The sequence below is a fragment of the Ochlerotatus camptorhynchus genome, unplaced genomic scaffold, assembly GCF_037179485.1.
Source record: "Ochlerotatus camptorhynchus isolate MF236.1 unplaced genomic scaffold, CSIRO-AGI_Acam_v1.1 ptg000313l, whole genome shotgun sequence".
NCBI classification, from domain to species: domain Eukaryota; kingdom Metazoa; phylum Arthropoda; class Insecta; order Diptera; family Culicidae; genus Ochlerotatus; species Ochlerotatus camptorhynchus.
Window position 1 is genome coordinate 1239532 of NW_027040801.1, and position 16995 is coordinate 1256526.

A 16995-nucleotide genomic window follows, 5' to 3' on the forward strand; every position below is an offset into this window, starting at 1 on the left:
GAACTTCGTCCGATCGTAAAGTTTTGGGCGATAATGAAGAAGAAGTTGAAGAAAAGCGCAAAAACATTCAAAACCGATGAAGCTTTGAAGAAAAACTGGAAGAAATTGTGTAAGGAAGATGGGCAAAGCCTCGCCCAAGATCTCATGAGCAGTGTTAAGAGAAATGTACGAGCATTCAGCTTGGGGGAGGAAATTCAATAAATAAATTATGCCAAAACATAGCTAATATATAGTTATTTAATCCCTGAAAATTTGAGAAGTATCCGATTTAAAATGAATTTTTGGTGATCATTTTTGTGTGTCTCATTTTTCCGAGTCCAGTCTTTATGCCATTCAACCTTACGACTCTTGCCCTCATTTGAAGCCCATATTTCTTTTTTACCAAGTACTCACAATAACTAAATCCCACATTCCCACAGGTCCGGCAACGGGTGCTGGTGTCGGCCTTCATACGGGCGATGCGCGATCCCTTCCCGCCGGCTCGGGTGGCAGGAATCCTAGCCCTGGCGGCTACCCAGCAATATTTCCTCCTGAACGAAGTTGCCAACCGGATTCTGCCTGCCCTGTGTCCGCTGACGGCCGATCCGGAAAAGACGGTCCGCGATCCGGCCTTCAAGACGATACGGGGTTTCCTCGGCAAGCTGGAGAAGGTCAGCGAAGATCCTAGTCTACGGGAGAGCATGGGTAGGTTATGTTCAAATTGGGGAATCGCATCGGGGATTTTTCTAACGGGTTCTTCGCATTTCAGAGGCGGACGTCCATACGGCGACACCATCGCTCGGCAATGCCGCGGCCACTTGGGCCGGCTGGGCAGTGACGGCCGTCACGGCCAAGTTCTACCGAAGTCAAAGTGACACGGCACGACCGCGGCCACCACTAACCGGTAAAAATTTGAGTAAACCTGCTTCGCTGGGTATGTAGGCGTACGCTAGAACGTCACTTTTTTTCTCTATAAGAAACCGAGTTTAAATCGCTCTCTAGAATTTATCCATTTGGTTTCCTACCATTAATAGCTAGCTGCTGCAATGTTTAGTTGTCAGTAGATTGTGTCGGAAGGTTCTGGGCTTAATTAGTTTTCTTTTTGCTTCGATCCGACATTTCAGAACAACCATCCAGTAGTAGTATTTCAACGACAACCAGCAGCGTCACGTCGATGACCTCGCTGGAGCATGAAAGCGCAGACACATCAGCATCGGCCAGTGACTACGGTGCGGATAATTGGGACCAGGAGAACTGGGGCGATATGGATGTAAGTTATCTCGCTGCAAATGACCGCCTGGCAAATGGAATTATAAAAGGCCTTCTACTGAATTTTCAGACATCCCAAGATCCTAGTAGTCCTATGGCCGGTACATCGAATCCGCTCTCCGCTAGTCTCAATATGATCGGTAGTGTGAACGACGCTCGAGACGGGTGGGACAACGAAGACTGGGGTAGTTTGGAGGAAGAACCGGTAAGCTTTAAATTTATTCCAATGCGCGTGTTCCCCAATTTCTTCAACTAACATTTCAGAACGAAGATCTGGACGAGAAAGACGAAGACGAGCACATGCGAACGCAACCGCCGTCGAGGACTCCCAACCAACCATCGACGGCAAATGCGTCACCTGCGACAAACTCCAGCAGAGCTGCCTCCACGTCCGCCGCTTCCTCCGCACTGTCCAGTAGTAGTAACAATACCAACAACAATCTACCAAACCATCACACCACCAGTAGTCCGAGCAAGATGCTGGCCCTCAAAAATATGACCAACATCATCAACAGCACGACCAACAATTCCAACTCGAACTGGAACACCAGCACCGGCGACGGCTGGAACGATGGCGATTTCGAGCCGATCGACGAACCCAACACAGGTTAGAAATTTGCTTTCCCTAGAATTTCCCATTTCCATCACCATCATTCATAATTTCTAATTGGCCGTTCGGTTTCATTTCGCTTTCATTCATAAAATCACCCGTTGTTGTTACGACCTTGTTGGACGAATTTCACCCATCGTTGACCGTTTTTCGTGTATTCTGTGTTCCTCTCTTGCCCGTATCACTACTGCTTGCACGCATCTTGTTGAACCATCTACCACCAACCAACCAACCAACCAACCAACTAATCAACCAACCAACCAACCAACCACTAATCACAACCCGCGCCGTGACTAACAGTAGCGGAAAACATTAGTAGTCTCCATCGAAGAGGACACTTTTTGAAGAAGCACGCGATGAAATGAAACAAAACCGTGGACAGTGAGTGTGTTTACTCGAGACGATTAGCGGCTAATAGTGGGCTTCTTCCTCATCCATTGAATATTCTATAGTATCGACTTTTGCGGCTACACACATCATTGCTCATAATAGGACCGATAGAGAAAAAAAATTGAACTCATCATCCGTAGTTGCACCGAATCATCGCTTCTAGAGCTTTAGTTTGAGAAGTTTGATTCCGCTACGTCGGGGAGGACTGAAGCTTCGATCGGGTTGGTTTTGTTGCGGGGCTTGCGGGTTTACTTCTGGAATTATTAAGGTTATCATGGGAATCAAAGTTCAGAGCCTAGAAAAGAAGTTGTTTCGTTCTTTCGATTGACTGTGGAGGTCATTATGGTGATTCCTTGAAGAGGACAAAGATGGCCGTCATGGCGGCTGATAGAGTTTATCGCTCCTAGCTTTCTAGAGCACAAACATCGTACACTGTTACGACACCGGCCATGAAATTGGAACTACTTGTAAAGTTAAGTTCCAGTATCATTGTTGTATGTTTCGTGAGATATGATATTTGTGCTCTTGAAATTGCTAGGTGTAAATGAGAATAATCAGAAATAAGGCTTCCGCAACGATTCACATTAAAACTATCAAAATATCCTTTAAATTTGTCGAACCTCTTAACGGAATCCCTTTATGATGAGCTTTGAGTGGGTTGGTTTATTTACTTTAAATTCCGTTATAATTGCTTATCTTTTGAGGTCTTTTTGATGTCAAAAGATAAGCAATTATAACGGAATTTAAAGGAAATAAACCAAGCCACTCAAAGCTCTTCATATCATAATATGTTGGTTCTAACATTTAGAAAAGCGTACAAGACTTAGAAGCAATCCCACAAGATGTTTGATGGTAGTCCATAAGAGTTTGAGAGAATACTCTTATGACAATTAAAGGGGAAGCCCACAAGATTTCACAGATATTCTGAGAAAAAAATGATACATGACTTGCAAAGAAACTCACAGATTTTATATGGGACTCATATAAAATCAGATGACTTTAATGAGAAGGCCATTGCATTTGTTAAAACTTCTGAGGGAAGGAATGACTTTTAGGGGAGCCGTCAAAGTATTTTTTATTGTTAAGGTAATACAATTCAGCGTCCACAAATCATAGGCAATTGCTTCGAGTTTTCTAGGGAGTTCGGATACTATTGCGATTTCATTAAATTTGCATCACCATATTTGTTGCGTCGCAGCTAACATGGGGAGGCAGTTTTGTCATTGTATGTTTTTCGGTAGAAGATAATTTATTATCGCCTGAAAATGCGAAGTAGTATAAGAGCCCAGGCTTCTGGATCGTATCATCTTAATATGGCTTCAGGAGCAGGTTCACAGTACTATTGAGGAAAGTCCACAGAACTTTTGGTGTGGAGTTCATAGAATATCCGAGGAGCAGGTTCTAGAGAAATTTCATTCTACTGAATCTACAAGACTTCTAGGGGAAGTCCGAGAAACTTCTAAAGAAAGCCCATATGACTTCCGGAAGAATTCCATGGCGCATTTAGGAAAATCTACGGGAATATCGGAACTGGAAAGGGAAAGGTCACAGATTTGTTGGAGGGTGCCCGCATTGTTGTACTGCTGGGGATTGTTCATAGAACTTCTGCGGACGTCCACAAGGCTTCTGAATTAAGTTCACATTTCTGAATGCATGGAACTTCTTAGGAAAGTCCATGGAGTTTTGAAAAGAAACTCGCGGCATTGTTGGGGAAAACATAACATCTGGGGACGTCCCAAAAACTTCTAGACAAAGTTTACAACACTTCTTGGAAAAGCCATCACAGGTTCGCACAAGACTTTTGAGAAAAGGCCACAATAACATTTGTAGGAAGCCCATGGGATTTCTGGTGGAGCTCTGGGAGGAAGTTCGCGGGGCTTCTAAACGAAGTACATGGGGATTTTTATGGACATCCACGGAGCTTCCGGGAAATGCTCACACATTTTTGTGGAATATGTACAAAACCTCTGAAAAATGTGCATAGAATTTCTGTGGAAAGTTCACAGAACTTCTACGCAGATTGTGCATAGAATTTCTAAGACATATTTATAGGTTCTTTGAAGGAAATCCTCAAGCTTCCTGGGGAATGTGCACAGGATTTATGTGGAAGATACGAATGAATTTTGATATAAGTCCACCAGACTTTTGAGGGAAGTTCTCTTGAGTTCTGGAAAGATATTCATAGGACTTCTGAAAGCTGTTCCAGAAAATCCTCACGATTTCTGACTGGAAGTCCATGAGATGTGATGATCATAGAACTTTATGATGATCAGAAAACTTAAGGGTCCATAGAATGTCTGGTAATACAACTATTTTGGTAGAAATCATCCTGCTCCAGGTGGAACATCTATAGATCTTTATGGAAAGCCTGGAGAAGTTCCAGAACACCTCCTTGAAACTCCACAAACATATTCTTAGTAGTTCCCAGAAACGTAAAAGTTCACAGAACTCATTTTTCGTAGAACTTCCAATAGAAAATTTCAAATACGTCCCCTTGATGAATTCAAATCTCTCCCTCAGTAGATCCCAAAACAATGCCTTTCAAGTTCCCAGAACATCTTCCGGAAAATTCTAGAACCTCTTCAAGGAACAAGCATAAATTTTCCTTCAGAAATCTCGACAAATCTCTTAGGAAGTTCCCATAACTTCTCTTAGGAAATTCCCCAGTGGTGTCGCGTAACCTTACTGTCTACCTGTGCACCGACTTTAAAATCGTGATATCTAGCAATAATTACATTCAAATCGATTGCAACATGTACAGAATCTTCTAGTTTTACTGATATTTATTCGATAACGATTTTTGTTTACGATATTCTTCAACGATGTATTAGTTTTATTGGGAGTTAAATGCAAGCTCGTTTATGTAGATGATCTTAAGCTATACGTCATAGTTCACTCGATTGAGGATTGTCAGGAGGAGCTCATCATCAGCGTTCCAAAGTTTGCAATGATGACGTTTCACCGCTCTAAGAGTTCAATCCTTTACGACTACTGCATTGACAATATAACGCTTGAACCTCTCACCCCAGCAGGCCTGGGTTCAATCCTAGTCGGCGCCGCCGGGATGTTCTGAGGCATAACACCTCTGATCACGCCTTCCTTAGGATGGAAAGTAAAGCCGTTGGTCCCCGGTTCATGAGTTGATGGGTCGATAGGTAGGGTCCAGATGTGGGAGCTGCCTTCCTGGCACGTCGGTAGCATTGGTGCTCAGCACGGAAAACAAGATCGACGGAAAAAAACAAACCAAAGGAAAAAAAAACAATGTAACGCTTCGCAGAGTAGAACGTATGACAGATCTCGGTGTTCTTTTGGATCCAAAGTTGACCTTCAATCTTCACTATTCCTCGATCATCTCTAAGGCGAATCGTCAACTGGGATTTATTTCGAAGATTGCACGAGATTTCAAAGACCCTCACTGCTTGAAGGTACTATATTGCTCTTTAGTTCGGCCCATACTTGGGAATGCATCTGTGGTTTGGTCTCCATATGAGATAGTGTGGAATCTCCGAATAGAACGTGTTCAGAAAAGATTTTTGAGGTTGGCTTTGCGCAGCCTGCGCGATCCCATGAATTTACCACCTTATGCAAACCGATGCATGCTATTGGACCTAGACACAGGAACACTAAAGAAAAATGTAACAAGCTTTATTGGTAGCGAAACTTTTAAATGGCGATGTGGACTGCCCTCAACTGCTCTCACAATTAAACTTCCGTGTTCCTCAGAGGATGTTGCGGCAATCATCCTTACTACAATCAAGATTCCATCGGACTGCATATGGATACCATGAGCCAATGTCTGCGATGATTCGGGCATTCTCCGCTGTGGAAAAAGCTTTTGAATTCGGAGAAACATCGAACCAATTTCGAAACCGATTGAGAAGATTGTGATTATTTTTGTAATCTGTTTATCTGTTGCTTTTTTGTGTATTATCTAAGTTTTATTCATTAAGACAACTACTGTCAGATGAATTACAATAAATAAATAATTAAATTGCAAGTAATATTTGACGCCACTGAACTTCCACTGATGTTTCCTACACGCCAGCCGAGACTAATTCAGTGAGTGAGTAACGTTCATTCAGTTGTATTGGAATTTTCTAATACCCAAGTGAACGTTGTATGAGAAATGTCTAAAAAGTGAGGGTACTCAGCGCTGAGTAAACTCAGTTTTAAACTAATCATACAACTTAGTAGAATTGACTCTTTCTCTCTCTGAGTTATTCTCATTGGCCGTGCATACACCTGAGTACAAGTTACTCACTTCCTGAGTTAGTCTCAGGAGCCATATATACTTCCCAAGAAAGCTCCCAAAACTTCCAGTAAATTTCAAGAAGTTCCTCGAAGTTCTCACCACTCCATTCACAGAACTTTTTGGAACTTCCCAGACATTCTAAAAAGTTCTCAATAATGTCTAGGAAGTTCCTGAATTGCTGAACTTCCCCTGAGAAGTTCCTAAAACATCCCCTTGAAATTTCCCTGATATCGCTCAGAACTTCCCCTTGGAACTCCATGAATTCCTGATTACTAAGAAGTTCTCAGAAATTCTCTTAGAAAGCTCCCGGACATTCCATTTGGAGTTGTTTATAAACTACGTACAACCCCCATACATTTGTTTAAACCGCAGACACTCGACAACCCGTCTTATGATACTGGATTTTGGTCCGCCATCTTGGATTCCAAAATGGCGGTGGATGTCAATTCTCCACTTTTACTCATCGAGCCCATTGCAAAGATACGCAAATTGTATGGGTTTAGGTGAATAAACGCTGTCCGTAGGCCGCCATATTAGATTTTGATCAGCCATCTTGGATTACAAAATGGCAGCGGATGTTGATTCTCCACTTCTAGTTCTCACTTCATGAATTTAGATGCCTATACGCTGTCCGGAGGGTGCCATATTGGATTTTGGTTCACCATCTTGGATTCCAAGATGGCAGTGGATGTCGATTCTCCACTTCTATTCATCGAGCCCATTCGATAGATACCCATATTGCATGGGTTTAGATGCATATACACTTTCCGGAGGACGCCATATTTGATTTTGGTCCGACTTCTTGGATTACAAAATGGCGGTGGATGTAGATTTTCTATTTCTACTCATCGAGTCCATTCCATAGATACCCATATTTCATGGGTTTAGATGGATATACACTTTCCGGAGGCCGCCATATTGGATTTTGGTCCACCATCTTGGATTCCAAGATGGCAGCGGATGTCAATTTTCCATTTCTACTCATCGAATCCATTGCATAGATACCCAATTGCATGGTTTTAGATGCATATACGCTGTCCTCAGGCCACCATATTGGATTTTAGTTCACCATCTTGGATTCCAAGATGACAGTGGATGTCGATTCTCCATTTCTACCCATCGAGCCCATTCCATAGATACCCATATTGCATGGGTTTAGATGCATATACACTTTCCGGAGGCCGCCATATTGGATTTTGGTTCACCATCTTGGATTCCAAGATGGCAGCGGATGTCAATTTTCCATTTCTACTCATCGAATCCATTGCATAGATACCCAATTGCATGGTTTTAGATGCATATACGCTGTCCGCAGGCCACCATATTGGATTTTAGTTCACCATCTTGGATTCCAAGATGACAGTGGATGTCGATTCTCCATTTCTACCCATCGAGCTCATTCCATAGATACCCATATTGCATGGGTTTAGATGCATATACACTTTCCGGAGGACGCCATATTGGATTTTGGTCTGACATCTTGGATTCCAAAATGGCAGCGGATGGTGATTTTCCACTTCTACTCATCGAGCCCATTGCATAGATACTAGAATGATGCAAAATTTGACTTTTTCGCTACACAGTGCTTAAATGGTTTCAAATCGGGTCCTGATTAGCCTCCCAAAGTTACAACTCATTTGGTTAGGAACAGACTTCGCACAAGCCATTTGAAGTTTACATGTAAATTACTATGGAAAATCTCAACTTTTTGTTCATTGCCTTCTAGTCTTTTTCCATATTAAGCTGCGAAACAGTTCGATAGCCACTCTTATAGAAAATTCTCAGCTACAACTTTGCTGAAGGTTGTTTCTATGTAAAACGAGACAGGAAAAAGTTATTAATTATTTAAGAGATTGGTAAACTTATGACATGATCAAGCAGCTGCTCTGTAGGCAACACTGTATTTTTCAGTGTGACATAGTAGCCATGATTTTTGTGTCCTATTCAACGCCCCAGAAACACCAATGTTGCCTGCTGAGCAGTTGATTGAGCATGATCATAAGACATCAGCGCATTGAACCATTGAAAACTTTCGATCCTTGCATTTAATCAAAAAGTGATCTTCAGTTGTAGCTGGGAAAATTTCCTACAAGTACAGTTGAAAACTTTTGAAGCAGACCGATATGGTGAATTATTAGATAGACATGAACAAAAATCTTGGTTTTACCATAGTAATTCCTCGGAGACGAGCCAGCCAACGGCTGAAAGTCTCCTTAATAAAGATATAAAAAAAAAAAAAAGAAAAAAAAAATAGTAATTCCCATACAAACTTCAAATGGTTTGTGCCATCTCAGTTTCTCACCAAATGGGTTCAAATTTTGAGATGTTAGTCAGGATCCTGTTTGGAATCGTTTAAGTATTGTGGAGCGAATATTTCAAATTTTGCATCACTCTAATACATACCCATATTGCATGGGTTTAGATGCATATACACTTTCCGCAGGACACCTTATTATATTTTGGTCCACCATCTAGGATTCCAAGATGGCAGCGGATGTCTATTTTCCATTTCTACTCATCGAATCCATTGCATAGATACCCATATTGCATGGGTTTAGATGAATATACGCTGTCCGCAGGGTGCCATATTGGATTTTGGTCCACCATCTAGGATTCCAAGATGGCAGCGGATGTCGATTCTCCACTTCTACTCATCGAGCAGATTCCATAGATACCCATATTGCATGGGTTTAGATGCATATACGCTGTCCGGAGGGTGCCATATTGGATTTTGGTCTGACATCTTGGATTCCAAAATGACGGTGGAAATCAGTTTCTTACTTTGACTGTAATAGCAAGGTATTGATTTTCCGTTTGGTGATTTTGTTACCTCAAAATCAGCTAAGTCGTCGTCTGCGTGTGCTCCCAAATCTGTTACCGTACCTTCTTCGTTCTCTGTGATCCACGTTGAGGTCAAGGAACTGCTTATTTTAATTTTACACGTGACGGAATCCATCTTTGACATAAAAGATGAAACGTAAACAAACATGTCATGTAATATTAAGTGCTCCAAGACTGAAAAGTTCGTTGCTCGACGAAAAGTACGTTTGATTGAGCTATATTTCGCGTCTGTTATGACTCAAATTTATGTCAAAATTGACGCTCGTATATGTCACTCTTAGAGCACCTAAATTTACATGAATTTTTCTAAGTGTGTAGTTAACCCCATGAGTGCCCATTTCGACCTTTTGTCCATTGCTAAGGTGTCGTCAGTCGGTAAAGACGCAGCTATAAAGTAAGACCATGCTGGAGGTGATTGAGTTCGATTCCCGGTCCGGTAGAGTTATTTTCCGGGTTAACAAATTTCTAGACTTGGAAATAGAGTATGATTGTACTTGCCACACAATATCCTAGTGCAAAAATGGGAAGCTCTCAATCTGGCTCAACGAACACTTACTTGTGATCCGGTGTTAATTCTCAGCGGGGACGTAATAAGCAAGGTTTCAAATTGAAATAACTTCGGAGTTTCCCATATTCTCGAGTTTGTATTGTTACGTGTAACTTTGTATAGATTAGTTTTATGCTTTTGCTTAATTGTTTATTATTATTATTCTTCATCTGACTAACAGTCTTATTGAAGTTTGATGGGGATTGATGCACAAGCTTGGTGGAGGCGGTACTCACTTTCAAACTGCTCATATGAGATTGAGCAAAGGTTTTTGAATAACCAACTCGAGAAGATTGGAAACTCCGGAATTATTTCATTCTGTAACTTTACTTTCATTGAAATAAGTGAACTGACTTTCAGTACTTTCTCATCTCGCGGTAGTGCAGTTTCCGCAATTATTCTAGAATTCTAGGAAGCTCCTACTGTTAGCTAAACAATTAGCTAAAGTTCTCGATTTACAAGTTCTTTTCTGACATTCTAGAAACCTTTCTAACGTTTTTGCAGTTATCGTAAAGCTTGTTGTTGAAAATTTGGTTAAACTAAACTTAACCTAAAATAAAAAAAAAAAATCTTAACATCCCTAAAGACGCTTGATCCGGTTCAGAAGACATTGTTAACTGCTTTCGGGATGTCATTTCCTTTTAATACCTTCTTGTAACCGATAATGAACGATCGTCGTTCGAAGCTTGCTGTGATGTAAGGGGGCACGGTGGCCTTAGAGCGACCGTTTTTGCTTACCGAGCAGAAGATCGTGGGTTATGATAGGGTTCAGATCTAATTCATCCTTCCCACTAACAAAACCGTCCTTCCCGTGACAATCGTGGAGATGCAGAGGTATACTCGGTCTCTAGTAACAAAGGGTGTCGAAATAGCAATCCTTTCCCTTCCCGATGACCGTAAGGACGTGGCCGGCGCCGTTATTGACCTCAAAAATATCGGATTTTGCACACTGAAAACGAATTGCTAATCCCACGCCCCATTCATCATATGGTTCTTTGTGCAAATTTTGCTAAATCTGGACAATCACAGAGTAGCCACTAGTGAAATGTATGGTCGTCAATGAGTGAGACTCCATTCCCAAGGGAGTCAAGATTTTGTTCACCAGACCTGCCTCTAGTATGGTATGTCTTGCCCAGGGTTCTGCATTTTCGAAACAAAGAAAAGAAAATGAACTCTTCGCAGAATTGCTTCATTTAGAGCAATATCATTTTTGTGTAAGTCATTGTGTTTCTTGTTATCGAGTCACGATGAACATTCCTCCTGTCAAACATGACTTGGCTATCGCTTGTTTCGTTCGTCAAGTTCATCAGTTCATTTCATTTGAAGCAAAGACTTGTTTCAATTGACGTAATGAATGACTCGAAAACTGCTTCCGTCGTTTTTTTCCACTTTCACTTATTTTCCTTCCTTTATTTAACGTCGGTCTCTATTGCGCAATCTAGTGCCAATCACCGACGGACATCGATTGCCATCCATTGACGGCAATTGAATGTGCAGGAAGGCAGCTTCCACACCTGCGTAGGATATCGCACCCATTCCAACACACATGGGCCGGGACCAACGGCTCTGCTTCCCTTTCGAAGGGAGACGGGACCAAAGATGTTTATGCTTCAGAAAAATCCCACCGACTTCGGCTGGGATTGAACCCAGACCCATTGGGGTGAGAAAGCAATTACGCTTACCGGCTACACCACCGGTGCCGGCTACTTTCACTTCAATTCGGGGCTCATTCGACTTGTCACACGTCGCGTCATCAGGCATCAAGATATAGTACCCGCACAATATTGGTTGCCGATAGGGATGGCATCCGGATTATATGAAGTAATAAATTGTTATTTTATATTAAACGAAAATTATATTAACGAGGTCATTCTGGAGTCCAAGATGGCGGTTATCGGACTCAGGAAAAGCTTCAAATACCCTACAATATTTTCGGAACGGGGACGACGTGAAGGTGAAGAAAATGTATGTCCGACGCCATTTTTGGAATCCAAAATGGCGGCCATCAAACTCAGAGTGTCAAATACCCTAAGATATGGGTATTTTCGGAACGGGGAGGACGAGTAGATGCTGAAAATCGATGTCCGAGGCCATTTTAGAATCCAAGATGGTGGCCATTGGTTTTCAGAAACCGTGTCAAATACCCTAAGATATGGGTATTTTCAGAACGAGGACGATGCAGAACGGGGACGATGCAGAACGGGGACGATGCAGAACGGGGATGATGCGTAGTCATTTTGGAATGCAAGATGGGGACCATCGGATTTCAGAAAATTGTTAAATACCCTAAGATATGGGTATTTTTGGAACGGGGAGGACGAGTAGATGCCATTTTAGAATCCACTATGGCGGCCATTGGTTTTCAGAAACCGTATCAAATACCCTAAGCAATGGATATCTTTGAAACGGGGAGGACGCGTAGATGCCGAAAATCTATGTGGACAATACTCTAAGATATGGGTATTTTCGGAACGGGGACGACGCGTAGATGCCGGAAATCAATATTCGACGCCATTTCCGAATTCAATACCATTGGGTTTGACAAAAACTGGCAAATACTATAAGATCTGGGTATTTTCGGAACGGGGACGACACGTAAATCCTGAAAATTGATATTCGACACCACTTCGATTTTAAAATGGCGTCGGACATCGGTTTCTGGGATTTCGAAATACCCATATTGATGGATATTTGACAGTATTTACCACTGAAATAAGAAGTCGCCATATTGATGGCATCTGACATCGATTTTCGGCATCTACGTGTCATCCCCGTTCCGGAAATACAGGGTACTTGACACGCCATGATTCCAAAAATACCCGCGGCGCCCAGGTTGGGAAATACTGGTGTAGTGGTAAGCGTGATTATCTCTCGCCCCAGTAGGCCTGGGTTCAATCCCAGTCGGCGCCGCCGGGATGTTCTGAGGCATAACATCTCTGATCACGCCTTCCTTCGAAGGGAAGTAAAGCCGTTGGGCCCCGGTTCATGAGTTGATGAGTCGATAGGTAGGGTCCAGGTGTGGGAGCTGCCTCCCTAGCGTCGGTAGCATTGGTGCTCAGCTCTGAAATCAAGATCGACGGAACACAAATCATGGAAAAAAAAATGCAAGATGGCGATTTGCGACCTCTAGATGTCACCTCGATTCCAAAAATACCCACATTGATCGGTATTTGATAGTTTCACACTTTTTATGATCCAACCGGGACCGATTACCGAGTCCAAAAATACCCGTATTGATGGGTATTTGACAGTATTTCCCACTTTTTCTTGAACCGGAAGCCACCATCTTGGATTTAAAAATGGCGTCACATATCTATTTCCAATCTCTAGACGGACTCAATTCCAAAAATACCCATATTGATGGGTATTCGACAGTATTTACCACCTTTTATTACATCGGATATCAAAATGGCGTCGGTCATCGATTCCAGACCTCTAGACGTCATCATGATTTCAAAAATACCCATATTTATGGTTATTTCACAGTATTTTCCTCTTTTTTTAAATCAGAAGCCACCATCTTCGATTTAAAAATGGCATCGCATATCGATTTTCATTCTCTAGACATCATACCGATTCCAAAAATACTTATATTGATGGGTATTCGACAGTATTTTCCACTTTTTCTGAAATCGGAAGCCACCATTTCATTTCAAAATCAAATTTGAAAAAATGAACCGAATGAACAATCAACAAAAGTCAGAATATGGATCGCAGTGCTTCAATGCGAAAGACAGTTCGTTTGACAACGGAAGACGAAATAAACACGAGTCATGCCAAAACAAACAGCATGAAAACTTATCGAAAGTGTTGATGTTGAAGGGGATCTGCTCGAAGAGAAGACAGAATGACTTTCAATTGAAAGTGATGGTTGACAGCTTTTCGATTGAAAGTGACTTTGTTAGGCCCTAGGTTAGGTCATGCCTTTACTGACTAGTGTGACTAGGCTATCGGGACAGAAGTGGTAAATGTCATAGAAATTTTCGTACTGACATTTTGTTGTAAAAAATTCTCGTTACACCTCTGAGGGAGACCCTCTTATATCTTAAGAAGATCTATTCGTGAACTATTCCAGAACCGTGTAAAATTCGAAGCTTCAGTCCACCATTAGAGTAGCTTAAAAAGAAAAGTTTGAAATCCACCCTAACCTCAATTGTTTTCTTTCCCATTCAATTGCCTCATCGCCATACAGGCACTTCCAAACTGGACGAAGCCCGACGGAAGCGGGAGGAGAAGAAAATGCAACGTCAACGGGAACTGGAAGCGCGGCGTGCTGCGCGAGGTGCCGGCGGGACCGGTGGTCCCAGCAGCGGTCCGATGAAGTTGGGAGCGAAAAAGATACAGCTCGATTGAGTAAGCGAAACCGGCGGTGACGACGATGACGACGACGACGACGACTACGACTAGGAGTCAGGTGAGACGAGGATTGTAAGATTTTGGTCGTCGGCGATATCAACACGACGACGTTTATTGGAATTTGTCACTGTCGGAGACGTGAGTATAATCTACACGTACTTTAACTATAAGCAGATTTATGGTGCAATCAAGCGTATGGCCGCCTTTTGGAACGACACTCTCTAATAAAAAAAAACAAGGGAGGAAATTTTCGCGATTTGGGATTTAGGAAAAAAAAACATTCCATCAAACACAGGGACGTGCGCCGGGAAGAAGCGAGAAGCGACAGCGAGGGAATGGAAATGAAAACAGGGTTTGAGAGGAGTCAGATTTTTTCGCACCTTTCGGAGGGCATTGTCATTTATCTTGTATTAGCTTTAAACTAGAGAATTATACGAATTTAGAGACTTTTTCCTATAACAAAAAAAAAATGATCTTAAAAGTGACCGCGTTATTTCCGACGTGTGTCGGATGTCGCCGCCGGCATTCCCGCGAATGCAAGTCTTGTACCTACTATTTCTGAATGTGAAATTCGCGGAATCGAAAAATAAGAACAGAACAGATGATACACACACACAATTTGACTTCTATTATAGATAGGCATGAATCTTAATTACCAATAGATAGTGAGAAATTTATTGAAACTAATTGCACCCTAATAGAGAGTTTAAACGTCACAGACATACAAACACGCATGCCAAAGTCCACGCGTAGCAGCCTCCGGTGTAATTTTCGCTGTTTTCCATCCGCAATGTGGTCGGAAGCGGAACACGGCAGCGGCAGGGTTTGACAGTTGTCGCACCGGAGTCGATTCGGAGACTTACTCAGAGCAGGCTTATTCGCTGCCGCTGCCGTTCCGCTTTCGCTATCATTGCGTTCGGGCCTTTAAGAATCATTTTTTTTTTCGGTACAGTAGGTGTGATTATTTCATAGATGGCTACGCTTTAATAACAGCATATCTTTTCAATGTGAATCTTCTTTTTCTTCATTTTTTAGAGTGTACAAATCATTCGGAAAACTATAATTTCTTCTGTTTCATTTCATGTGCAATGATGGTAAAGCAGTGCATTATCTGGAAGTCTCTTGACCTTCCAAACTATATCTAGACATTAATGTAATGGTGATAAGCTCCAACTCGGATTAAAGTTTAATACCGTTCCTGTTTGGATGATCTGAAAAATATTTGCTAACACGACTCTATGTTGATTAACTCTGATGTCGACATAAAAGCAGCCGGACATTCTTGATCGGGATTTAATCCGAGGATAATACCGGTTGGAGCTCACCACCACAAGACATTATTTGAGCTTCGCCGCCTTAAGGTTTTTTTTTAATCTTGCTGTGAAAATATGCAATTGAACTTGCTCTGGACGCAGTCAACATTTTCTTAGACGTCATTAGAAGTTGTCAGAGGTTCTACTGGATCGTGCACGTGGAAGTGCTTTAAACATCCAGAAAGCCACTGAACATTGTGAAACTTCTCCAGCAAGCTATATTATCATCAGCGCCACCACCACTGCTCTTACATTTTAACGATGTCCTCATCACATTCCATAAGAGTAGTGTATTAGAGAAAGAGGGATATAGTAACAAATTATCACTATCATACCTGTTTTCTCTAACATGGGAGTTGATCCACCGACGACCCGGCAAGACAGCTACATTCAAATTCAAATCCCTGTTCATAAATTTTTCCTGGATCTCGTAGAACTTCGATGAAGATCTTCAAACTTTCCTGGTGTTCTTCGAACTTCTTTGAAGTTCACAGAACGTCTCTGAATTAGTCTCTGAATCTTAAAATTCACAGTACTTTCCTAATGTTAGTACATTTTTCCTCGAGTGCTCAAACCTACAAGAAAGCCCTGAGTGTGGAAAGGAGTCAGCGGACCTACGAAAAAACTGGAACCAGGGATCGTCAGCTGCGCAGCAAGGTGTTGAGGTGCGTTAAAGCCAACCCCGGTCTTTCGATCCGAGATGTGGCCAGAAGGTACAACGCCAACTTTCAAACGGTGCTGAACATTCTTGCTAGGAAAGGATACAAGGCGTACAAAGCCAGTAAACATTCGAACCGGCACATTGAGCAGAATTCCGTGGCCAAAAAGCGTGCAAGGCGATTTACGAACGTACGACCGTGTTTTGACGAAACACAAGGGCTGCACTTTGATGGATGGCGAAACATACGTCAAACTCGATTTTAAGCAGCATCCCGGTAAATTTTTTTACATGCCGGGAAGATTCAAGTTCGTGTTTGCCGACAAGTTCGCGAAGAAGGCCATGATTTGGCAAGCGATTTGCAGTTGTGGCCTGAAAACGGAACCATTCGTCACATCCTAGACGATGACATCCCAAGTTTGCATCGAAGAATGCCTGAAAAAGCGTGTATTGCCGTTCATCCGCAAGCATAGGGGCAAAGTCATCTTTTGGCCCGATTTGGCCAGCTGCCACTACTCCAAGGTGGTTCTGGCGTGGTATGCTGCCAACAAGATCGATTTTGTCCCCATGCTAATGAATCCTCCAAATTGCCCGGAATTTCGACCAATCGAAAAATACTGGGCGATTTCAAAGCAGCGACTTCGACGAAGCGACGGGACAGTCAAGGACATCCAGCATCCGTGTCCGTTTCCACTGTGTGGATGCTGATGGGCTCCATCAAGAGGAAGGTTCGAGATTTCGTTCAAACTGGAGAAATGTAACCATCTTATGCTGTAACTT

The 16995-nt window shown here is 42.3% G+C and overlaps 1 protein-coding gene across 2 annotated transcripts in view; it reads left to right on the forward strand.

Annotated features, from left to right (window-relative positions):
• Positions 1-16065, forward strand: part of yata (N-terminal kinase-like protein yata) — a 31692-nt gene extending 15627 nt beyond the window's left edge. Inside the window, exons 6-12 of one of the 2 annotated variants that reach the window (XM_065229309.1) lie at positions 420-684; positions 749-913; positions 1104-1249; positions 1319-1453; positions 1513-1855; positions 2159-2239; positions 14081-14166. In XM_065229309.1, the coding sequence (XP_065085381.1) occupies positions 420-684; positions 749-913; positions 1104-1249; positions 1319-1453; positions 1513-1855; positions 2159-2223 (1119 nt within the window). In that variant the 3' untranslated portion in view covers positions 2224-2239; positions 14081-14166. Of the gene's footprint in view, positions 1-419; positions 685-748; positions 914-1103; positions 1250-1318; positions 1454-1512; positions 1856-2158; positions 2240-14080 lie in introns of both variants that reach the window. The other variant, XM_065229308.1, reaches the window with a different exon arrangement.
• Positions 16066-16995: the final 930 nt, after the last annotated feature.